We start from the raw sequence: 24,560 nt of genomic DNA, 5'->3' as shown, positions 1-24,560 counted from the left end.
CTTAATGCAGAATTCCAGCCTTTCAACTTCCTCTTGGCTCTTTCCATTTGCTTCTTGAATGTGGCCTCTTTCTGTGAGTGAACCTGACGGCACCTCTTCCGCAAGGACGCATCAGTGAGAACACGCTGGGGAGAGGAGGGCTACTGGGAACCGGCCAGAACTGAGAGCTCTGAATATTCAGTATTAGGGATAGGGCTCTGGCAGCTGCAGATGCACCTGTGGCTACCTGCAATGAAGTGCCCCCTGCAGGCAAGGTTTGGGGATATCTGGTGGCCACCCCATCGTACAACATGGAGGCTATGAGGCATCAAAGCTTGAGGTAAGATGCTTCCATTTCCAGCAACCCGACTTCCAAATGACTTTGATTCTACTCAAGTTGCGTAATCCTTGTAGACCCTTAGGAGGACAAGACTCCTTTAAGCCCACCCTAAGCTCATTCAGGCCCATTCCTCTCCTTTGCAATCTAAAGACTCCAGGGCTTTGTAGAGTCCATGACCCTGGAGCTACCAGATTTTGGAGAAGTCTCCTGTACGTCATTCTCTCCTCCATGCCCTGCACTTCCACCAGGATACAGCCACCAGGAAAAATGATAAGACATTTATTGAGTCATCTACAGCAGTTGGACATCCTTAAAATCCCAGACAAGGTTGTGAGCACAGCATTAATGGCAGTAGCGGTAGCAGTGAGATCTGTGGGCTTATCTTTACTGTGGGAGTTGCAATCCAGGCTGGTCCAGCTACAATGAGTCAGCCTGGGTCCACGTCTGGGATGCCAGGAGGTTGCTCCACTCCAGCCCTGACAGGCACAAAGCTACAGAAGACAGACACAGACAAGACAGACATGGCCAAGGGCAGACACATCCTGAGACCTTGAGTTCAGGGAAGGAGAAGGAATGGGCACGCAGTCCATTTGAGGAATGTGCCAAATCCTCGAAGATTTCCAGGCAGATGACATCATTCACATGGAAGTCTCCCCATCCTAATTCTCAGGTCAAAGTGAATCAGCTCATGACCACGAAGCTAGAATTGTGTGTCTGTGAGAGCCCACTGGCCTCTCCCTTACCCTCAATGCTGGTGGTTTTACAAATTGAGTAAAGGTTAACCCAGGAGGGCTCCAAGCACTAGACAAACAGCAAGGAGTCCCTTCATCCCTGTAAGGAGCCAGTACCCAGAGTCTTTTCATGCACGAGGGCACCTCACGTCAACCCTGTCCCTGGCCTGGGGAACAGACAGTGCACATTTCTCACATTAGGAGGCAGAGACCCGCAGAGGGTCAGCCTCGCGCTGCAGAGTACGTGGGATAAAGAAGTCTCCCTATGCCAGGCTGGCTGCATTGCTTCTCCTCCAGCATGGATTCCTAAACAATGCTGTGTAGCCAAGCACTCCACCTGTGCAAGGTTAAATGTTGGTTGTGTGACTACTCTCATGTTCTGGTTTGTGTACAAGGTTGTGCGCCCATGGGCTGGGCCATTTCCTCAGTAAGATGATCAGGAAGCCATGTTGGATCCCAACATGGCGGCAAGCACCCATGGCAGGACCACTTGTGTCTCCTTACCAGCCCAGTGGGGAGTCCTGACCTGCAGGGCTCCAGGCTTCCTCCCAGCTCTGGGATGTTGCATCTCCCGCAAAAACATATGGAAAAGAGTCAAGGTCAAATAGCAGCCCAGTGGCAAAGCAGGGAGAAGTCCAATTCACCTGCTCCCTGCTCACAACTCCTCAAGCTTCCACAGTCTCTGGGCTCAAGCAAGACTTGATGATAATCATGTCCTTACTATTTTCACCTTGAAGGGACTCTGAAGGGGGCCAGGACCCTCAGAGAATTAAAAAGACCTTTGAGTTGCCTTTCCCAGGAAGACAAGAGTGTCAGCTCAAGAAGACAGGTCCTTGTGGGTGATGCCGGACACAGGTGTAGCCTGGCTATAGCTCCCTGGCCTGGATCCCCAGAGAGTGGGGGTTAGAGAAGAGCTAGAATCATTGGAGACCACTGGACATGACAAGGAGGCCCACAGAGCTGCCCACGGAGACAGGATGGGGCCTGGCCTCAAGCATGGTGGAGTCATGAGACCCACCGTGCTGGGGACCACAGAAAGCCAGTGAGCCACCCAAATGCCAGCCTCCGCACCCCTCCCGGACTCCACGCCAGTGTGAGCTTGGAGCCCCATCTTCCCAGGATGGAGGTCCTTCTCCTTTCACTGCCTGCCTGTCCATCACGGGAGCATCGCAACAGAGGATGAGAACTTGGCTCATCCCAGAGACACTGAGCCTCTCAAGGGCGATTTCTGTCGTTCTTGACTGCAGAGCACAGGAACCCCTTCCCAGGAGTGAGCCTCATGGGCCTGAAGGCTGGCACCTCCATTCTGCCCCAGCCCAGGCCCCACCACGTCCCTCAAGTCCTCCTCACGAGACAGGATTTCGGATCCTTTCCTGGTCCAGCGCACACCACCATTCTCACCTGGGGCCCTTTCTGAACAGATGCCCTGTGTGCAGATGGAGGATGTCAGAGATGCAGTGGGCTATCACAAACCACCCAGTCTTGCTACCCATCTTACAGATTGGAAAACAGAGTCAGAGATGGAGGGTTTTACCCAGACCTCATGCTGCCCCCTACACACAATTGCCTGTCTACCTTAAGGCTGGAACTTTCTGGGAAATTCAAAATACATCAGGTACAAACTCTGGTCACAAGACTAGCGAAAATTCAGTTGGATAGAAAACAAACAGAACCCCACAGGAGCCAGGACCATCAGAGGACATGCCCCCAGGGCTCAGAAAGCAGGGCAGCCAGTTTTTGCTGTTTTGTGATGGTGTAGCTACAAGGTCAAGTTTGCTTCTTCCGCAGCGAGGCAGGCCTGTTGGTGGGGGTGATGGCAGATGAATGGGTCCATACCTGGGAGACTCTCCTTGGATGTGGAGGTGGCCAGCGGCCACCCAGCCAGCATACAGGCCTGTGTCTGTGCACCATGCTAAGGCACCTGTTCAATGCCCATGACCTGATCCTTCCCTCCAGTCCACTGTGGTGTCCAGAGGAAACAGAAGCTCCTACTAAGAAAGGGAAAACGAACAGCATCCCATTCCCCGACACACACAGAGACATACCCACACACCAAAACCTTAGCCAACACACACAACAACAACGATGCATGCCCTTTTATCTGCCTTGGCTTTGAACTAGCAAATTAATGAAGTACAGAACCCGGAGATGCTTTAGAAGGTGCCTCATTTCTCAAGGGGGGAAACTGAGGCCCAGAGCAGGGAGCACAGTGTCCACAGTCACGGCAAGCTGAGTCCACCTGGGGCAGACTCTGGGTCTCTGAATCCTGGACCTCAGCTCCTTCGAAGCAGCCCAGCCCCCACAGGAGTGTCCCAAGCACAACAACACCTGCCTGGGTGACACATGTGGCTCCCAGGGCAGCAGGAGGGGACCGTGTGGTCAGGTGCAGGGATGCGAGGCCACTGTCGGAGCCACCGAATGCGCCCAAGACAGGGCAGGTAGTTCCTTTCTTCCTCTGGCTCTGCCAGAGCCCCAGGAATGAATTTCACTGGCCTAGGACTTGGGGTTTTTCGTTAAATCCCAGTAAGTCCCCCAGGTCCCTTCTTCGTAGAGCCAAGCCAAGCAGCACCCCTCCACGCAGACTGCTAAGCATTCTCGAACACGGCCATGAAACAAATCCACAAACACAGGCACGAGAGCAACACGGAGAGCTGACACGGAATGAACTGGGCCCTCCAGGGGCCATGGCGTACCAGCATGTTCCTCCACCTTTCCGGAACCTGCTCCCGCCCTCCTGCTACAAATCCCTAGGCTGTGGCTGGGGCGCAACCATGGGTGCTGGGGAGCAGTGGTCCCACCCAAAGCCCCCGCCATCAGCAGCTTCTGCTAATGGGTATGGGGGTGTGGCATTTCCTTCCTCCGGACCCCCTGCTGGCCCTCAATGAGTTCATGTCAAGGGCACACGGAGGGAAGTCTGCAGAGGTTTAGGGAGAGCTCGGTAGCTGAGTCCAGGCCCAAGGAGCTGGTGCCTGGAGTTCCTCATCATTCACAGGAGTGCGGGGTCGGGGGGACCCTGGGCTCCGGACTTGGGTCCCTGGAGGTGTAAGGTGCTTCAGGATTCGCTGACGTCACAGATCACAGGAAGGCGGCTGGTTCATCTTAGTCATGGCTTTGACATAAGGGGCAATGGGGAGGGGGCAGCTGGTGGACGTGGTTGGGGATAGCTTCTCTGGGGACAGGAGGGGCAGGAGGCAACCACACGACCCCTGCCCAACTGGGTCCAGGGTGCAGTTATGGAGGGGGCCAGTCTTTGTGTGCGGGGCTCCCACTTTTACTCGGTCTCCTTCCCATTCACAGTCACACTTCTGGCTCTCGGCTTGTCTTGGATCAAGTGAAAAGCACCAGAACGTCCCCTGGCCCTCGCCCACACCCCCAACAAGTGTCCCATAGAAAGAGCCTGGAGTTGTCCTCCTGCCCCAGTGTCCACGAGTTGGGCCCCTGGACACCGAGCTGCCGGGTGAGCAAGAGGAAGCCTTGGGCCACAGAGCAGGATGCTCTGGGCACCCCAGCAGGGCCCCAGGGATGGGGTCTGGGCCCAAGAGGCTCCCCACATCCGAAGTCCCTTCAGCCTCGGCTCACCAGGCCTCACATCTGGGGTCAAAGCCATCCCCGAGGCTGGCCAAGACACAGTGGGGCAGGGAGGGGACACCTTTCCAAATTCAAGGACTATTTACATGTCTGGGGTCTCAGCCCAGGGGACATGATGGGTGGGGCTAGTACCAAAATGGGAGGGGCAACTCCAGTCTGTGCCCCGCCTCCTTCTCCCCTCCTTGGGCCCCAGCTTCCAGCCCAGGGCCTGCCCAAGGGGAGGGAAGAGGCGCGAACATGCGTGGGCCCCGCCTGCCCGCAGCCCCAGCCTGTGTGCGAGGAGAGGAGGAGGGGAGGGCGGCTCAAGTGGCCAGGTTGTCAGCCGGGAGGCCGGACATGCGAAGCTGGGAGCTGCTCTTGCTCAGGATGGAGAGCTGGGTGCCCCCGTTCACACCGCTGCTGGCCAAGGATGGGTGCCGGTGCTTGAAATCCACAGCGAAGTAGCGGTTCACCTTCCAGCTGCGCCACTTCCGTTTGATCTCCGCCTGCACCTGCGTGGAGCAAACCCAGGCAGTCACTTCCAGGCAGACACCTCCCCCACTGCCTGGCCCTGCCTTGGCCTGGGCCTGTCCCAAGCTGGCAATGCTACCTCCAGCACCCGGCCCACCGCCCAACTGCAGCCTGCAGCTGTCAGGGTCACCAGGGGCCTCTGCCAGCCATAGACAGACAGCCCTGGACTGACCAGCCCACCTCTGTCCCTGTCACTATGTGAGCAGGGCCCCCCAGTGGCTTCCTGCTGCCTGCAGCCAGGCAGGGGTCAGCCTCCCTGGTCTCTCAGGGACTCTCTGGCAAGCAGCCCCTCAGGGCAGATGCCCAGGACAACGATGCGCACACTCCACTGCACATGACAATCACTGGGGGGCTTCCCACTCTACCCATTCCCAGCCCCTTCCCCAGAACAATGACAGCAGCACCTCAGGGTGACAGCCAGGCAGCTGAGTTACTCAGGCGATGGCGAGACTTACGGGCAAACACATCCCCACGAGCTCTGGGCACGGCCAGTGGGGGCCTCCACCTGCCCCTCAGCAAACACCTTCTGCAGAGCTGTGCAACTGGACACAGCACCCGCACCCGCCCTCTCTAGTCTACCTTCTGCTTCCTCTGAGACCCCTGGCAAGCTGCACGTACTCCCCCTTCCTGGTTCTCACAGCCACTGCCTGCAGGGCCCTCTCAGCCTCTCCTGGGGAAGGGGGGTCCTAATCTGCCCCTTCAATAGCTTGTCTTGGTGCCCATTGAGCTCAATCTCATTTCTGAGGTGCAGAAAAGGGGAGGAGCCTGCTTAGGTTCTAGTTACGCAGCAATGACCCCCTCACTGGTGTAGACCACCCTTAACCCCCTCCCACCCATCTGGCCCTGAGCCCTGCTCCAGCGCCCCAGCTCTGGGATCTGCTCAAAGGCGCCAGCCCAAGGACCAGAAGGGGTGAGGTGGATAGCTCTGGAAATGGAGAATTCCTGGGTTTCCCATCTCTCCCGGGGGTGCCTCCAAGTGCCCACACTAGCAGAGGACATGCTTGGGCCAGGCTGGCCTGCTGGGGGCAGCACTGAGTGTAGGGCAGCCCTGGCTTAGCAGCTCAGGACTTGTGCTCCCCTGGTGGGTCATGGGGAGAGCAGGATCCCGGGGCAACTGTGCTGTGCAGAGCCGACACCTTCGTGGCCTGGGTCTGAGCAGCAGAGCTGGCAAGGCAGTACCAATCCTGGTACAGGGTGCAGGGCATCAGGAGGAAGCCCCAGCACCATGCAAGGCTGGCAACCATGTGTTGTAGCCTGGCAGAGCCCTGAGCCATGGAAGGAGCCCTGGGTGGCCTGCAGGCCCATCCCCTGTCCCCCCTCCACCGCTAAGAAGTAAGGACCGTGTCTTACCTCCCCATTCAGGAAACAGTACAGCACGGCCACCACGAAGCCCTGTGCAGGGAGAGAAACAGGCCTGAGCATGCTGCATGCAGGGGGTTGCAGGAGGGGTGGGCCAGAGGATGACGCCAGGAAGCAAAAGACCACCACGGCCTGCATGGGGACCACGTGTCCTGGGATCTGGGGTCAGCTGGGAACTGCTCTACTCCACCAAGATGGGCAGGTGCACCTGCAGCCAGGTAGCCGGTGGTCAAGTCCCCTCCCACTGCCACAACACCTGGCTTTGCTTTCACAGTCAAAAGCCTTTGCCTTCCCTAAGACCAGCTCTATCATACGTTCCACAAGAAGTCTTCCCTGGGTGCCCCAGAATGTTCTCTGGGCTCCACAACCAGCCTTCCAGGTCCTGAGGGCAGGACCCCTCCAGGACAGGACAGACCTGTGTGGTCCCTGTCCCCACCAGCTCCCCATGCAGCCCCTGTGGGTTGGTCCCTCGTGTACTCAGCATTTCAGAACCTCATGGGGACACACATGTGGCAGAGGCTGTGTATTCAACAGATGGACACCAAACAAGCAGCAGCATTTTCCTCAATGCTGCAAAGCAGTTCCTGGCCCTCCCTGGCTCCGTGCTGTCCTGCGAAGGTGTCAGGGCCCCTGGGACATACCAGCAAGCCCAGAAACGGGAGCCCTGGGCTGTGACTCCCAGCCTGCAAATCGCCAAGGATCTGTCTAAAAAAATTCCTGCCTCAACAGGCTGGAAACTGGAAATCCAGTAAAATGGAGTTGAATAAAAATAGGGCAAGGGGAGATCCAGATCCAACACACAGGATGAGTTCCTGAGCACAAAGATCACACAGGTATCAACAGTGGGTGGAGGGTGAGACGCTCTGGCCCAGCACACGGCCTTCAAGGACCCTCTATGGCTCCGATCTGCTCCCAGCCCATGAGTCACTCCCTTGGGTGCAGTCCCCTCCTCCCATTCCTTCAGGGGCAGTTCTTCTATTCTCTTGCATCCCCTCCCCAGCCACTTCTGTACACACCTGCCCAGCTCACTCGGCTCTCTGTGGCCAGGTCTGTGCTAGGGACTCTGTGTAAGACAGAACTGCAGCCCTCCCAGGGTGCACACTCTGGCAGGCTGAAGTCAGCAGGCAGACAGATATGCAGGACTGCCGAGGCCACTCTGTCTCGTGCCCCAGCTGACAGGGAAAGGGGCAGTGCTGCTATTTCAGATCCTGCCAGCGGGGCTGGCTCAGGAGTCCAGACATCCTGACAATCAGATACTAATTAGTGTGTCTTGCTACAGGGCAGCCGGGGCCCTCACAGAGCACTTGGCTCTAGTACCCATTTCAGTGAAGGAAACACTGAGGCCCAGAATCAAGCTTAGAAGGGTTCCAGGAGCACAGCGGGTTGGAAGCCAGGGCCCTGGGCTCTCTGCATTCTGCCCTCTACACACCCGCCGCACTTACCTGGAAGGAGCCCAGGCCCAGCTCAAACACGAGTCTTTCCCTCTTGCTGACGTTCTCCGGGGAGAAGGCAAACACCGTGTAGTGGATTCCAAAGAGCGGGATGAGCAGTAGGGTAGACCGGGCCAGCCGCCTGTTGAGAGAGAGAGCAAGGCCTCTGTTCCAGGGGCTGCCATGGAGGGCACTCAGCCCCCAGCCCCCATTCGCCTCTGCAGCTGGGGTCCCTGTCACAGACCCCTGTGCATCTGTGCAAGGGGCCTGGGAGAGATGGTGGCCAACAAGACCCCTGGAACTTTCGGGGGGGCACCCCCGGCCTGTAGAGCACCCCATCAATGTCCTGTGGAACCACTAACAGAGCCCATGTGATTTGCAGGCATCTCTGTGCAATGTGCAAATAGCTGAGGGGACGTGAGGTCAGGGCCGAACACAAGACCGGAGAAGCAAACACCACCCTGTTCTGGAAGGAAGCTCCCTGCACCTGAGCTGCCCCCACGGCTTGCCTGAGTCCTGAGTTGGCTGGGGACGCTCCCCAGGAGCCATGGGGAGAGCCGATGTCAGGGACAGAGGAGGTACAACGAGGCAGGCACTTGGGAGGGACTGGGGGAGGGACTGACCGAGCATACACAATCACCAAGCGATCAGGCGGAAGCTGAGTCATAGGAAGGGAAAGGTGTCCGCTCTGAGGAGGGACAAGCAAGGAGAACAGGCTCTGCGGGGGACCCCGCCTGCCTCTGGCACCCAGGCTGGGACCTGGGGGCTCTGCTCCAATGTTTGGGGGGTACAGAAGCCCAGTGGAGCACATTCAAGAGCAGATGCATCGTGGGTCCCATTGTACAGCGCAGGGCTTGTTCCTGGGGCTCTCGCAGACCCCATCTTGGCCCACCCCAGCCTATTTAGGGCAGTGAGCCTCCCCCAGAGCCCAGGCCTGACCTGCCGAGGCATCTGCCCCTCAGCCGCACTAGGGCCAGCCTCGCCCATGCCCGGGGTGGGCAGCAGGCTTGGGGGCATCTGTTTGACTTGATGCGGTGACACCTTGTGCCCCAGCTCCTCCCTCATCCAGCCCTTTTGGGGCAGAACCATTCTGTGGGGAGTGTGGGGGCTCCAGACTTCTAGAAACACGAAATCCACGGCGTGTGAGGGCCTCCAAGAGAGGAGAGGTCAGGAGGGAGAGGGAGAAGCAAGAGGAGGGACTGAGTGCTCCATCCAGGTGGAGGGAGTGGCCGTGCCCTCCGGTGGGGCGCCCATCTGTCCCCTCCTTGCTCACAGGCAGCTGTTCTGCGTCCTGGGGTCTCTGGGCAGAGCCGGACCAATAGGATCCCCATGACCCCTTGCTCTGGGCCTGGAGGGGCTCCTGACAGCCCTCCTTCTGCCCCCTCTCTTCTATCCGTCTCTGACTGCGGCTCCTGGAATGCCAGGCAACCCCTCGTTTATCTCCATTATCTCCGGGGCAAGCACGGCCTGGCACCACGCTGACATCCAGCAAATGTCTGTTCCATGAAGGGCTAAATGCGCCGAAGACCAAACAGGGCTCGGGGCTTGCTTGTCTGAGGGGCCCCAGGACCGGGCACCCCAAGTGCCGGGGGACGAAAGTCAGCAAAGCAGGGGACAGCAGCAGGAAGGGCAGGCACGGGGCATCCTGGAGCCCTGCGCGGCCCCGCCCACAGAGGTGCCTTTCAGAGGATGCTGTAATAGAAGTGCCCAGGCCACGGCCCCTGCCGCCACCTCGAGGCCTCCCCTCGTACAGATGGGGTGCCCCCTGCGATTGGATGAGAACTTTGGAAACCAGGAAGTGGTGGCCCCGGGCTGGCGGGGCTCAGAGCATCAGTGACAGCGCCCCTGCAGGCACAGGCTACATGTGCCTGTGGTCATGGGGGTGAGAATAGTCCAAGGGCGACCCAGCCAGGCCCCAGCAGCCCTGGCACAGCCAGGACTTCCTGCACAGACCCTTCCAGCAGACAGGGCAGCGGGGGCCGGCCAGCAGCTGCAAGGGCCAGAGCACCAGGACTTGGAATGAGACCATGAGGGGTGAGCCTCATGCTGTGATCAGATGAACCTGGAGAAACCACCACCCAGGCCTCAATCTGTGTCCTCTTCCCCAAGGAGCCCACCCCCAGGCAGAGAAGTCTTCAAAACCGAGAAGTGTTTCCAGCGGTCAGACACGCCCACTTTACTGTGCCCACTACCCGTGGGACACCACATTGAGGCCCAAAGGCCCCGTTAGAGACACCTTGGGGCGCAGTGCTTAGGGCTCCCTTGGGTTGAAATCGTCTCTGTACCGATCCCATAGCAGTGCGGGAGTCCCCTCTCTTGTCTGTGCCTCAGTGTCCTCATCTGTAAAACGGGGCTGATACGAAGACGCACCTTACAGGCTGCTGGGGAGGACGCAGGGAGTGAGCCAACGGCAACTCACTCCGGGTACTGGCCTGCCCTTTCCTGCCCTGGGCAGGGACACAGTCTAGATGGACCCAAACTCTACGACTCCTAGAAACAACTGCAGGGGCTAAGACTGAAGCCCAGGGAAGTGTGGCTCTTCAGAGGCCACAGGGCAGCCAGGAGCTGCAGCACCGTGAGCTGCTCCCTCTCGGCACAGGCCAGCCCCGTCCCCAGCCCTGCCCTCCCGCCCCCGGGCCACGAGGTCACAAAGAACTCACAGGACACACACACAACAGCATGCAGCAGCTGGGAAACAGAGCCAGGGCTGGGAGGCCCGGAGGGGCTGTCCACTGCCCTCCAGCCTGGCAGGAACGCAAGCTCAAGGCAGCGGCAGGAGCAGCATGCGTCCCCCACCCCTCCGGGACGCCCGGCCACAGCCACGGCCACGCACACTTACAGAGTAATGGTGGACAGCTCTGACATCTTGCAAGAGTGCTGCTCAGCCCGCTGTGGCTTGCAGTAGCATTTCTGCACGCAGCTGCTGGGTGTGACAAGATTAGCACTTCGGTCAGCTGGGGGGCGTCCAGGTGGGCCTCGGGGCAGCACGGTTCCCGGGGAGGGCAGAGGAACACGGGCAGGGAGAGGAGAAGGAGGAAGCTGAGGGCCGAGGGTTGGTCAGCTCTGGACAGAGAGGTGCATGCCCATGCGTGTACACACGTGTGTACAGACACCGCGGGCGACAAGAGGCGGGCGAGCTTGGGGGCAGAGTGTGTGCTCAGAAGGTGGGGCCTAGGCGAGGTCCCACTCACGGAGCCCAGCATGACTTTGTTGGGAGTGGGGGAGGCTCACGTGGGGGAGCTCGCTCACTTGCTGACTTAGCACAGCCAGCCTGAGCCTGCAGTCAGTCGGTCCGGGCTTGGCTATGAGGACCAACCTGGCTGTCCACTGGTCTTTCCCCTGAACCCTCTCACTCTTCCTGTCTCTGAGCCCCAGAGGCCACAGTGTCAGCGCCTACAGCAGGGAGCAGGGAGCAGAGGCAGGCAGGATTGAATGGGGCCCTACTTGGTCTAGATGTGACCACCATTGCTCTACTCCCATGCAGACACTTGAATTAAAATTAATTAAAATCAGCAAAGTAAAAAATGCACTTCTCAGTTCTCCTAGTCACCCTTTAAGGCCCCAGCTAGCTAGCGGTTGTCACACTGGGCAGCACAACACGGGGCCGGGACTTCTACTGGGTGTTGTGCTCCAAGTTCCAGGAGCAGGATGGAGTGCTGAGAGCAGTGCCCTTTGGGATCGCTGCAGAAGGGAGAGCCCCTACGGCGCTGAGCCCAGGCTGCAAGCTGGCTCTGTATTCTACTGAGCAAGGTCACACACTCATGAAGAGGCCAAGAGGTCTCTCTGAGCCCCTCATGGTCTGCCGGTCTTGCTTGGGTGGGCACAAGCCCTGGGCACGTCTCATCCTTCCCTGATGCACACATCAGCAATGTCTCCGAGCCACACCATCTTGTCGCTCCTGCACAAGCCCCTGAGCAGGTTCCCCGTGGTCCTGGCTGGTGATGGTGGACCTGCTGCACAGGCAGACGGGCGCGCACAAGAGATGGAGGCTCGGTGTTCACGGGTCTGCTGCATGTGATTCTAGCTCTGCAGGCGCCTCACCTGTGCGGACCCATCCTTCTGCCTCAGCGGCCGTGTACCTCACGTGCTTCAAGGTCAGGGCCCACCCTGGCTGGCAGCCTCCGTGTCCCACCAGGATCGTGGCTGCCATTTAAAACATGGCACCTTTCAATGCCCATCACACTGTGCAGTGGGCATCAGAAGCCTCATTCCCTACACGAGGAACAGCTGTGGTGCTCAGCCCTGCAGCGTCAGCACCTCCTGGGAGCCGCCCAGCACTGCAGAATCTCAGGCCCCTCCCCAGCTATGCGGGCTCAGAATCCACATCTAACCAGGGCCCAAGAGGGCCACACACGCATCAGAACTGCAGCAGCACTGTCAGAGGCACCCCGCCCCGCCCCTGAGAAGTGTCCCCAGTGAATGCCAAAGGTGTTTCATACCCTGACAGAGGCTCACGCTAAGAAGTATGTGCTTATCAATAATGGACAGAACACCACTGGGGATCCAGAAATAGTCTCTCTTCTGTTGTCCAGGCTTATTATCTGCATGACCCATACGGAGAGCTCGGCCAGTCTCTTCTATGGCACGCGACCCTTCAACTTCAGCCTCAGCCAACCACAGAGAGCGAGGTCCAAGAGCCCGAGACCCCCAAGCTTCAGCTGCTGCCTCCCTCGACCCTCACCCCAACGTGGAAAGCCTTGGCGGTTCTCCTCGGAGCCCCTCTCTGACTTGAGATATGTCCATAAAAATCACAGACACCTGGAGATTCTGGAATATTCTAAAGGCCATTCATCTAGTGGTATGCTAGCTGGGATGTGTGACTCTGATGGGGAGGGTGGGTAAGGCAGATCAGGGAGCAGCAAAGTGTGGGGTGGGGGCTCCAGGCAGAGGGATCTAGAAGGAAAGGGGAAGACAGTCCTTGCTCTAAACCTGCAACGAGGCGATGCAAAAGGACTGGTGAGAAGAAACAGAGTAAGATGGCAAGAAATGCCAGACAGGGGCGTGAGAAGGAGAGGTTTGCGGGGGTCTCTGAAAGGCAGGGCTGAAAGTGCAGAGGGAAGAGGAGTTTCCCCCCAGGAAGAGACACACCGAGGCCGGCTAAGGAGACCAAGGCTGGGCTGGATCCAAGAGGGTATGAGAAACCTAGCCTGGGGGGTGGGAGAGGCTGCCTGGAGAGCCACACGGCCTGAATGAGAGGGCCTCCACCCACAGCCACAGGCCAGGGAGCTGCAGCTTCCAGGCCCGGCTCTGCCACAGCTTTGCAGGACATCCACTGGGAAGTCAAAGCCATCTCCAAATCATAGCAGTCACATCTGTCATCCACGGTTTCTATGGCGGGCAAACTCCATGAACGCTGCAGCGGCCTCTGCACACAGTCTGCACGGGCTGTGGCGCAGGAAACACCCGGCAGGACACAGCACAGAGACGCCAGCGGGATGCTCTTTGTACCCCCACCTTCTTCACCCCCTTACCCCAGTGGTCGTGGAGCACAATACGGACCTGTAGTTCACAGAGCGAGGCCTGGGCTAAGAGGCTGTACACCCCCCGGACCTGCCCGGGCCCCGGGAAGCACTGGCCAGCACACTGGGCAGGTGTCGGGAGCTCCCCTGCCCACACGGCCTCGTCTCCCAGCACACGGAGAAGCCAGCCCCCTGCTCCCTGCAGCCTGGACACCTGAGGGGGCACCTGAGCACAGGGCTCCTTGCTGGCTGATCTTAGGCAGTAGCACTCCCTTCCTCCGGACCTCAGTTCTCCACCTGCAAAATGAGGTGAACAACCCCTCACAGGAGCTGTGGGTGAGGGTGGAGCGCCTCCGGACAGGGCCAGGTCTCTGCCAGAGGAAGACAAACCAGAGCCCCTGGCTGGCAGCCGGGATTGCCACCTGCCTGGCTGTCCTTCCTGCCCGGTCACAGCAGAGCCTGGCTCTAAGCTCTGTGATGGGGCCCAGGCAGGGATGTGGGGAGCCAAGAGATGTCCCATCCCAGCCCCAGACCAGGATGCAGCTGCCAATGCCCATCTTCTGGGCGCAGACCTCACGAATGACGCCAGTCCCCCTGGGGCAGGGCTGAGGCTCTCCCTGTACCGCTTTTGCCCTGGAAGCCTCCCCCGCCAACCTCGGCCACCCCATTCCCCTTAGGGAACTGAGGCACAGCATCCCCAGGCAACAAGTAGCCATGATCTCAATGCAGACCCCAGCCTTGGCTGAGTCCTAACCCTTACCCCGACCAAAGCAACCCTGAGTCCATGCAGCCTTGACCCAGCCCCCAGCTCCACCTCTGGCCACTGCCCCAGTCCTGGCCCCCACCAGGCACAGCAGGGGAGAGTGCATGGAAAGTCCAGTGCCCCCAGCCCCTGCAGGGTCCCAGACCCCACAGGTCCTGCTGAGGTGGTGTCAGGAGTGCCCGGCTACGGAGGACGAACCCTTGTCATCTGAGCAGCTGGAACCAACCTACAGGAAAGGGAGTGAATGCTGGTCTGAGGGCACAGGCAGGGGGTCCTCTCGGGCTTTCTTGGGGACTCCCAGGCTTACATTTATTCTGGAAACAGAGGAAAAAACCGGAGAGCTGTTGTGGACAGAACTGAAGGGGCTCCTTAGCCCAACACCTAACGCTGGTGCCCCAGGGGCCCCAGGCACAGCCCTGGCATCTCCCGCTGCCCTCTCCACCCACAGGCAGCATCACCCGCTCCTCCCAGACACTGCCCAGCTCAGAGCCATGCCTCGCCCACGCCCTGCAGGCTGGGGCACTTTCACTGGAGATGGGAAGCCAGCAGGGAGCTCTTCTTCCAGGAACCCCACTGAGTCAAGCTTGGAGGGCAGGGCCTCCTGCCTCACTGCTCTGGGACAACTAGTCCCCTGCTGGTAGAACAGGGTTTGACACCCATGGCTGTCCTAGTCCACACACTCGCTGCAGGTGTGAGCAGGAAGTGTGTGTACACAGAGGTGTCAGTGTGCTCAGTTCCGGCAGCACTGGCACTGGGACTGCCATTCATTCATGTGCCAGCAGCATCCCCTTGGCCCTGAAAGCACTCCAACGTGCTGCTGAATTTCAATGTGTCAAGTAGATCAGTCTGGCATCAGCCCTCCCATCTGGTTCCAAGACCCCCTCATCTAAGGTTTTAATCTTTTGGGGTTCAAGACTAGCAGAGCTCTGGCTTTCTAAAAAAAAAAAAAAAGGCATCTGCTGACATGGCAAGAGGGATTTTCACATGTATGGAAGTAGACGGGCCAGCTAGGTGAAGACCTGGCTCCATCCTCCAGTGGCCAACCCATGTGCTGATTACAAATAGCTCTCATCTGTGCATCCGTAAGACGTAAAAGGAGTCCACAGTGCCCAGACTATGGGCAACCTGAAATCCTGGTGCACATGCCTTCCCTGCCACCCGCTGGGGTCCTTGCTGCTGGGGCGGGAAGTGTGAGCTCACAGAGTGTCCTTATTCAAACTGAGGCTGAGCCCCTGCCTGTGGCCCTGCCCAGCAGAGCCAGAGGAAGCTGGGAGAATCCCCCAAAGAAGAGGATTGCTGGGGAGGGCGTGCTCGGAAGGAGAAACTGCTCCTGCCTAGGAGGAGGCGCTGAGCCTGCTGGAGCTACAAGACAGGAGGCCAGCTCCACCGCCCGCCAGCTTCCTATACAGGAAGTCATCGTGAGGGTCCAAGGAACCCAATCAAGCAGGGTTCTAGGAGCACACACAAGGCCCCGTTCCCAGCAGTAGGCAGGGAGGTGAGGGGCAGAGCTCTCCCTGACCTGAAGGCGGCAATGGGCTCTCAAGGCAAGGCTAGGAAGGGCCGGCTCCTGGGTCCCCACCATGCTGGCCTCAGAGCCTGTATGACTGACATCGATGGGCAATTTCCCACTCTATACTAGACACACATCAGCAGGGCATGGTGAAAACTTGCAAAAATATGGAAAAAATGCAAGAGAGACTACATGGAGAGCAAAAACAAAGTATCTCGTCCAATGCCGTGTCATCATCGCACAGGAAGAGAAAAGGTGGCTGAGCAAGCCAGGTGCTAGGCTAGTTCCCCAGGCTGACCAGCAGGCAGACCAACAGCCAGCCCCAAGGGCCCCAGGGAAAGCTCTGGCATTCGGTCTCTGAGCAGTTCCCGCCCCTCCCCTCTCTGGGTCCGGGCCCAGCCCTCTAGGGGCTCTCGGCTGTCCTGCTAGTTCCCTCGGCAGCCATCAAGGCAGGGAGTCCCCTGTTGAGGTCCACGATGCAGGCAGGGCCAAGCACACATGACACCATGGAAACGCCCCAGCTCCTTCTCACCTGCTCTCTTCTAAGGACAGAGAGAGCAACACATGTGGCTTCTACCTGGGCAAAGGCAGGGACCACGCCAACCACTGGACACCCCTGACTGCTCCCTAGGATCAGCAGGGTCCCCAGCCCCGCACCCTGGCTGGCCCTGCTCCTATGAAAGGTGAGGCGGAAGGCGCTCTGTCTGATTTCAGAACTGGACAGGGCTGGGATAAGCCTTCAGCCTGTGGCTGCAGAAACACTCCTGGGAAATCAATTAGCCCTGAAGTAGGAAAAGCCCATACTCAACGCTAAGAGGCTGCCCTTGAACCAGGAATCCTAAACAAATCGCACGCTCCTCTGCTGGGACAGGAGGGAGCTGAGGCGGTGGGACCAGATGCATGGTGAGAGCCACCCCAAGGGTGGGCGAAGGAGACAAGGATCCCCCACTTCAAACACTCCACCCAGGGAAAACATCCACCTGACTCCCAGGTGTGCCTGAGCAAGCCCTACATGCAGGGTGGGAGGTGGGCATCTCAGGCATCAAGGCACCCACTGGTGTTCCCAAGCTTCCCCCACAGCCAGGATTCCCAAGAGAAAAGCAGTCCTAAACAGCCAAGCTCTACCTACCCTGGAGCATCTGGGCTTTTCCACCTTGACTATCCCCACTCACACAGATAACGTCTGTCTCGTTCTCTCTCCCTCCCGCTTTCCATGCGATGACCATGCAGATCAGGAGCTCCCAGGCCAGTTGAAGTCTGGGAGGGCAACTGGGTTTTAAAGGCACTTTAAGGGGCCAACGCTGTGGCATAGTAGGTTAAGCCTCTACCCGTAGTGCCGGTTTGAGTCCTGGCTGCTCCACTAACAATCCAGCTCTCTGCTGATTGCCTAGGAAAGCAGTAGAAGATGGCTCAAGAGCTGGGGCCCCTGAATCTACGTCGGAGACATAAAAGAAGCTCCAGGCTCCTGGCTTGGGATCAGCCCAGCTCCAGCCATTGCAGCCATTTGGGGAGTGAACCAGTGGATGGAAGACCTCTCTCTCTCTCTCTCTGCCTCTGCCTCTCTCTGTCTGAAACTCTACCTCGCAAATAAGTAAATAAAAGCGCTTTAATCAAAAAGTCGTCTTGCAAACACCCATATTAGGTGGCCCCATCAGCAAAGCCCAGGCCTTCTCCCACCTGTGACCTGCCTGGAGGGCCCACAGGGCTGGCGGGGCTGGCGGTGGCAGCCAATCAGTGGTACTCACAAGTAGATGCTGGACTCATTGCCACCCGTGTCTGGCGACTGAAGCTTCTGCACCAGGATGATGATGATGCCGATGAAAAGCACAAAGTTAACCTAAGGGCAAAGAAAAAGAGGATGGAGGCCACTCCGGGCAAGGACCTCCTACACCCCCTGGTGTCCCCCCAACACGCCCCTCTCCCCATCCAGACTTGTAAATTAAGATGGACAGCGAGTCTCCCACAGTTCTGTTGAAGGAAGAGCAGGAAGGAAATGAACCCCATCGAGACCCTGGGAAGTGACAAAGGGTACCAGGAGTGAGCCAGCAAAGTCAGTACCTCCCAAAGAGAAAGTAGAAAGTAGGATGGAGGTGAGGGAGAAACTACAACCCAAGAGAGGGAGAGCAGAGGCTACGGCGGAGGTGAGAGCTATTCCCTGGAGGAACTCCAAGTTCACAGCCACCAAACACTGGGAACCAGAATGGGCAGCTGCACGCATCACAAGTTAGAGGACGGCCCGGGGAACAGCCATGGCAGCATTTGCCTCCAGGTAAAGATCGGAGGCAAACGCTTTCTAACCCAAATGGGAAGCTGTGTGACAGTGAGAAAGAAGGGGAAGGGAGACAGACGTACACAAGGCACAATGAGAAGGCTCCGGAGCCTGGCCAGAGCAGCCCTTGGAGAAGACCGAGATCCCAAATTACAACAGGAAGTGATGAATACTGGCGTGGGCATTGTGGCGCTGTAGGGAAGCTGCCATTTGCAATGCCCACATTCTATACTAGAGTGTTGGTTTGAGTCTCAACTGCTCTGCTTCCTATCTAGTTCCCTGCTAATGCACCTGGAAAAGCAGCAGAAGATGGCCCACATGCTCAAGGCCCTGCTACCCTGTGGGAGACCACGATGGAATTCCCAGCTCTTGGCTTTGGCCTGGCCCAGCTCTGGGTATCACAGACATTTGGGGAGTGAACCAGTGGTCAGAAGAAGCTCGCTCTCGCTCTCTCTCTCTCTCTTTCTCTTTCTCTTTCAAATAACTAAAAAAAGTAAAGCAGATCATAACCATACACTTTTCATCCTAGGAATGCAAAAATATCCAAAGATATGGCTGCATGTGCCCAAAGATATGCACAAATATCTTTCTTATAGCAATGTTTGCACTGGAGAAACACTGGACTACCATAAATGCTCATCACTAAGGAAATAAACACATTTGATAAAATTCAACACCCATTCCTGATGTGGAAAAACAGACCTGTTGTAACATGCCGGAAAGAGGACCTTCCCCGATTCAGTGCGGGGCAACATGATTTCTACAGAAAAAGGAACAAATGGTATAAATACTGCAAAGGAAGGGCACAAACTAACTTCACCTACTGATTATATAATTTTGTCTCTAGGAAGTCCACGAGGACCAGCTGAAAAAGCCAAAGAACTAACAAGGGAGTTAAGAAGCACATCTAAGGGAAGAAGAAGCCACACCACACTCAACAGCTTCCCTGAACATCAGTAGTAAACCTGGAAAACGTAATGAAAGAAGGATTCCTAGAACCCATAAAAGTCCAAACCAGAAAATACCGTAGGGTACACGTAACAAGAACGAGGAAGGAAACCAAAAAAACTTTCTGAAAACGACCCTACGAGAAAGACAGAATAAACAGAGACTCACGCCGCAGCCTGAGAGGAAGACTCACCTTTTTTTTTTTTTTTTTTTTTTTTTTTTTTTTTTTTTTTAAGGGCTTCCATAGCCTTGGAAACTCATGACTGGAGCATAGGGAGATTACTGATGCCATAGACAGGATTGTCAATTGGTAAAGTCAACAACAGGAGTCACTGTGCACTTACTCCTCATGTAGGATCTCTGTCCTTAATGTGCTGTGCATTGAGATTTAATGCTATAACGAGTACTCAAACAATATATTTCACTTTGTGTTTCTATGGGGGTGCAAACTGTTGAAATCTTTACTTAATGTATACTAAACTGATCCTCTGTAAAAAAAAAAAAAAGAAAAAGAAAAAAAAGAAATTATCAACTCCCAACTTGACTCTCACTGGGATTAAACATGACAATAGGTCTGATCTGATTTCATCATCATTTAAAAAAATCATCTATTATTTTTCACTTTATGTTTCTGTGTGGGAGCAAACTGTTGAAATCCTTACTTAATGTATACTAAGCTGATCTTCTGTATATTAAGATAATCGAAAATGAATCTTGATGTGAATGGAAGGGGAGAGGGAGTGGGAAAGGGGAGGGTTGTGGGTGGGAGGGACGGTATGGGGGGGAAGCCATTGTAATCCATAAACTGTGCTTTGGAAATTTATATTCATTAAATAAAAGTTAAAAAAAAAAAAAAGAAAATCAATTCTCCTCCAACATAGTCCATCAACTCAATTCTACGTCTATACAAGTCTCAACCACATCATTTTTGCAACTTGACAAGAGCATTCAAAAATTCACCTGCGAGAGTACACGTGCAAGAAATTTTTTAAGAACAAAAAAGAATCATGAAAGGGAAATTGCAACACCAGATTCAAAACACACTACAAGGTTACAGTAACCAGCACCAGAGGGCTTGTGCCAGGGGAGCAGACACAGGTTAATAATACCCAATGGGGATCTGGAACCCAAAACAAGGATACTACACACTTATGATAAAATAAAATCACAGTGTAATGGAAAAAGGATTCAATAAAAACCATCAGGAGAGTGAAACATCCATTCATTCAAAAAAATAACATTAGATAAAATTAAATATCATTTCATACCAGGCAAAAAATTAAACTTCAACTGGATTAGAGATATAATAGTCTAATCCACAAAAACCTTACCCAAAATGTAATATTTTTATATTTTAGGTTGGGAAATGCCTCCATAAATAATAAGGCTGAGAATTCATTAAAAAATAAAACATGGTTATTTGGCTGTATAAACATAATACTGTCTTGGAGATTCACTCACAATATATAAAGCAAATGAAATGATCCTACACTTCAAACAATAAGACAGAGAACTTGCTAGAAAAATGAGCAAAGGAAATAAACAGGAATACCCAGAATAAAAAATATTGCCAGTGAATGCTTGGAAAAATGCTCAGTCATGTGGCAGTCTGGGGAAATGCACACGAAAACAATGAGCTACCATGATCCGCCATAAGACAGCGCAAAAACTTGAGTGACGATTTGCAAAGTGCAAGCAACAGCACGGGTGCTGTGAGTTGGGTGTGAGGTGTCCTCCGGGAGCTCACGAGTTAGGAGCTTGGTTCCCAGTGTGGCGACATGAAAGGCAGTGGGACCTTAGAGGGTGGGGCCCAGGGAGAGTTTATCAGGCCACGAGGAGCACTGCCTGGGAGGCGGTTAACATGGTTCTCCTGGGCCCCTGGCGAGTTCTAAGACTGGCCTCTGCCCACCTCCCCGCCACCTCTGCCTCTGCCATTGGCTCTCTCTCCCCATCATGATGCAACACAACCAACAGGGCCCCCGCCGGAGCTACACAAACATGGGCTCCTAGCTCTGGTACCTCCAGAACCTGAGCTAAAGACATCTCTTTTCTTTACAGACTACCCAGCTTCAGGGTATTTTGTTACAGCGAAGGAAACCTAACGAACACCCCTATGGGAAAGGGAGTCACCTCCCCGGGCAGGTGTACACCTGTGCCCGGGTTTTTGTGAGACGACTTGGGATCTCAAATTTTAAATGTACAACCTTTCTTGGCCCAGCAATCTCCCTCCTATGGATTTTCTAAAGAAATATTCGCATGTGCTCAAAAATGCACAAAACTATTCTCAGTGGCATCTTCCATAATGAAGAAAAAGAGAGTCATATAAAAGGTCAACCCCGGGGCACAGCTCAACAATCTGTGCCGAATGCAGTGCAGCCATGACGACGAGGGGGGTGGGCTGTGCGGCGACCCTCTCAGTCCCGCCCCCAGCTCCCCCTTCTCTCCGTCCCAAGGATGCTCACCATTATAGAGGCAACCACAGGGCCTTTGATCACCCACCACAGGGCTGTGCTGTCGTTCATATCCCAGCAGCTGAAAGAGCACAGGCAGAGACAAGCGATGAGGGCAGGGCTCGGCTGGGACACCTGCAGTCCATTCCCCAGAGGCCCCGGAGGAGCAGGGGCCAGCTGGAAGGAGCGCTCCAGTGGGCTGCAGAATGACCGTCCCCTCCCAAGGACACAGACATCGTGCAGGGGTCTCTGAGACCACTGGGGTCTGAAATTTTCAAACACCTTCATTGGTCCAGCAGTCTCACTCCTGGAGATTTATTTAAAGAATTCTGCACGTGCTCAAAACAGCACAGACTATCCATCATGCGGTTCTCAAAATGCTGCTCGCCCAAGCCTTGACCCGTCCCTGTGCCCCGCGGCCAAGACAGCAGCTACACTCTGAGAGCCGGCATTGCCCAGGGCTCCGGGGAGGGGCGCTGTCTCCCTCTGCGACCGGGGCCTTGGAAACCCCACACTTGACATTCCTCCTCTCTTCCCAAAAGCGGCGAGCCCACGCTCAGCGCTGGCCCCGCAGCAGAGGAGATCTGAAGCCCTCTGAGCCGCTCACCGGGTTTCCAGCCGAGCCGCGCGGGGGCAGGCCCACGGCCAGGCTTCCCCAGGCCTGGCGCTGGATGGTTTGTTGAGGGTAGGTCTTGTGCAGTCAGAGCCACCACTGGGCGCCCACCTGGACTCAGGGCCTGGCTCCCAGGGGCACACTCACCCTGTGTCGTCGAAGTAGAGCCTCAGCGTGGCCCACACCGCCACACACACTGTTGGGGTGCCTGGGAGAGCAAGAGGCAGAGGCCCTGAGAACAAGAAAGCCAGCAGGCCCCATGCCTACCCCCACCCAGGCCTTCGCTGCCCCTCACACGGGGAGCTGCCGAAGACTCTCATTGTCCCTCACATCCAGGCCTCCTGGGGTCTGTGCCCCCTCGCCCTCCGATAGTGACTTCCCAGCACAGGAAGCTCCAGGAAACGCCAGAGACCAGCAGACTGCCACCCACCCAGGGCAGGGCAGCACAGGCAAGACCAAGGCCATCGCCAGCCAGCTGCACGGGGCTGCAGCCCACAACCTACCCCAGCCGATCATGGTGTACCAGTAGAAGTATCTCCTCTCTGGGAAGAAGGTCTCCACCAGCAGCGTGAAGAGGTACAGGCCCTCGATGAACAGCCAGAAGTAGTTGGACACGACACAGTAGTGGAAGAAAACCATGACAGCCTTGCATTCTACCTGCAGGGAGAGCCGCCAGGGCCAGGGCGCTAAGCCCCACTCTGCTGCCTCCAGGCCGAACCCCGAAAACCCAGTCCTGCCACTCCCAGGGAACTCCTGAGGGCCCTGCAGCTCCAGCATACTGGACAGCAACCAAGCATCCCAAAGCTCTGCAAAGGCCCTAGCTGGAGATGCCGACAACCGCATCATCCCAGATGCCCAGTCGCCGCTGTCCAGGAGGCAAAGCCGCACATGCAGAAGGACAGTGGGCAGCTACGGAGCCCTCTCACTCCCTCCATCTTCCCCAGGTCCACAGCAGAGGTGGGCAGGGAGAGCAGCCAGAGGCACCTGCAGGGGGCTCCCTGGCAGGGCAAGGATTTGAAGCCTCCCAGGTTGCTGCGCACACATCGGGGTCCAGAGGTCTCTTCTCACAGAGACCCCCAAAGCCTGCCCTCCGAGTCAGGCCCCAGGAAGCCCCCTGGGAGCCCCGCCTCTCTGAACAGCACCTGCCTCAAAGGTATGAGGTGTCTTAAAGGAGGAGGCATGGAAGACGCTTGGCTGGGCAGCGCCTGGCCTCACACAGCCTGGCTACACGCCTGGCAAGCCCTCCTGAGTCTCGGTTTCCTCCTCAGTCAACAGGCACTTGGCAGTTCCCACCAGACATTCCTCAACTGCTCTGCCAAGTACAACGCCCGGCCAGGGGGCAGGAACCGTCTGGTTGGCGAGGACCTGGACGTGGCTCCCTGGTAACTTCAGGGAGACTTCCAGATTCCCACGTTAACAGGGGACAGCGCCTTCACCAGCCAGCAGGTGCATGCTGGACAAGCGGGATGGCGAGGGGAAGGGCACAGGGCCTCCCCGGCAGGTGCCCCAGCCCCCGGCTCACTCACGGTGGAGACGAAGCAGTGGTTGCTATCCTGCTCGGCGTACAGGATCCAGTCTTTGATGAAGACGGAGATGGCCCTCAGCATGAAGGACACGAACAGGTTCATGTGGATGAAGTTCCGCGTGCAGTGCAGCTTCCTGCAGGCGTGCGCCCGGGCGGGAGGAGGCCTTGAGCCCAGCGCCGGCAGCACCCAGGCACTGCACATTCTCTTCTCCGGGCTCTGCTCTGGGCCCTGCTCAGGGCTTTGTATCCGCGGGGCCCCCACCCAGGCATCTCCACCTGCCCACTTCTAGAGATCCTCCCGACTGCCAGGACCCTGTAATGCGGAGCCGCTACTGGGCGTGGTCAGACTGCTCCCTCCTGCGGCCCTCCCTGGCTGGGCCAGGAAGACAGGAGCCGGTGGGGCAGGTCTGTTGCCCAGGTTCTGCCCGCTGCGTGGCCTGAACAAGTCAGCTGCCCTCTCTGGGGTGAGGGTCCCCTTTGCTACTCTCAGGGTGGGGGAAATGCCTGGAAGATTCTTCCAGGGCTGACATCCAGGGGAAGGTGGGGCGGGAGGGCATGGGCTCTCAGCTGGTGGGGGGGGGGCACCCTTGCTTGCTCCAGTGCTGCTGGGAGGTCTCACCGGAAGCGACACAGGATGACCATGGCGGTGGTGAGGGTGACGAGGGAGGTGCTGTAGCCGACCGTGTAGAGGGCCTTCACCGACAGGTAGTAATAGTCCTGCAGCAGGGTACAGGAGGGGCGGGGCTCAGCCCTCCTCCCACCTGCAGCCCGTCTCCCAGCGCACACCTGCAGCCTGGCTTCCCTCCCAGCCCGGCTCCTCCTCCCTCTCTGCCCCTGCTGAGCTCACCCCCAGCACCCTGCACTGCCCCTGCAGCCGCTCAGTGAAGGCCTGTGGAAGGCAAGAGCCTGGCCAGTGATAGCCAACAGCTGCTCCAGCCCCTGGCCTGGGACCTGGCAAAGCCAGCCTTCCTGGCAGAGTCGCCGGGGTGGCCGTGAGGGCACTTAGGCAGCAGCCACGGTGCAGTGGGTAAAGGTCTTGACCCCCACACATCTGCCTTGGTACGCTCACAAGTACAGCACAGAGCC

General features: G+C 57.0%; 1 protein-coding gene across 5 annotated transcripts in view; it reads right to left on the bottom strand.

The window, feature by feature from the left end:
• Nucleotides 1-581: 581 nt before the first annotated feature.
• Nucleotides 582-24,560, bottom strand: part of ADCYAP1R1 (ADCYAP receptor type I) — a 50,206-nt gene continuing 26,227 nt past the window's right edge. The window contains exons 8-18 of one of the 5 annotated variants that reach the window (XM_051852889.2): nt 24,094-24,191; nt 23,476-23,608; nt 22,453-22,606; nt 22,097-22,157; nt 21,349-21,418; nt 17,415-17,506; nt 14,390-14,473; nt 10,777-10,860; nt 7,950-8,079; nt 6,499-6,540; nt 582-5,129 (exon numbers count right to left, since the gene is read on the bottom strand). In XM_051852889.2, the coding sequence (XP_051708849.1) occupies nt 4,941-5,129; nt 6,499-6,540; nt 7,950-8,079; nt 10,777-10,860; nt 14,390-14,473; nt 17,415-17,506; nt 21,349-21,418; nt 22,097-22,157; nt 22,453-22,606; nt 23,476-23,608; nt 24,094-24,191 (1,137 nt within the window). In that variant the 3' untranslated portion in view covers nt 582-4,940. The remainder of the gene's footprint in view (nt 5,130-6,498; nt 6,541-7,949; nt 8,080-10,776; nt 10,861-14,389; nt 14,474-17,414; nt 17,507-21,348; nt 21,419-22,096; nt 22,158-22,452; nt 22,607-23,475; nt 23,609-24,093; nt 24,192-24,560) is intronic. The other 4 variants (XM_051852891.2, XM_008261610.4, XM_002713739.5 and 1 more) reach the window with 4 other exon arrangements.

This window comes from Oryctolagus cuniculus, chromosome 16 (assembly GCF_964237555.1).
Source record: "Oryctolagus cuniculus chromosome 16, mOryCun1.1, whole genome shotgun sequence".
Taxonomy (NCBI): Eukaryota; Metazoa; Chordata; class Mammalia; order Lagomorpha; family Leporidae; genus Oryctolagus; species Oryctolagus cuniculus.
This window is presented reverse-complemented; position numbering and strand designations above follow the sequence as displayed.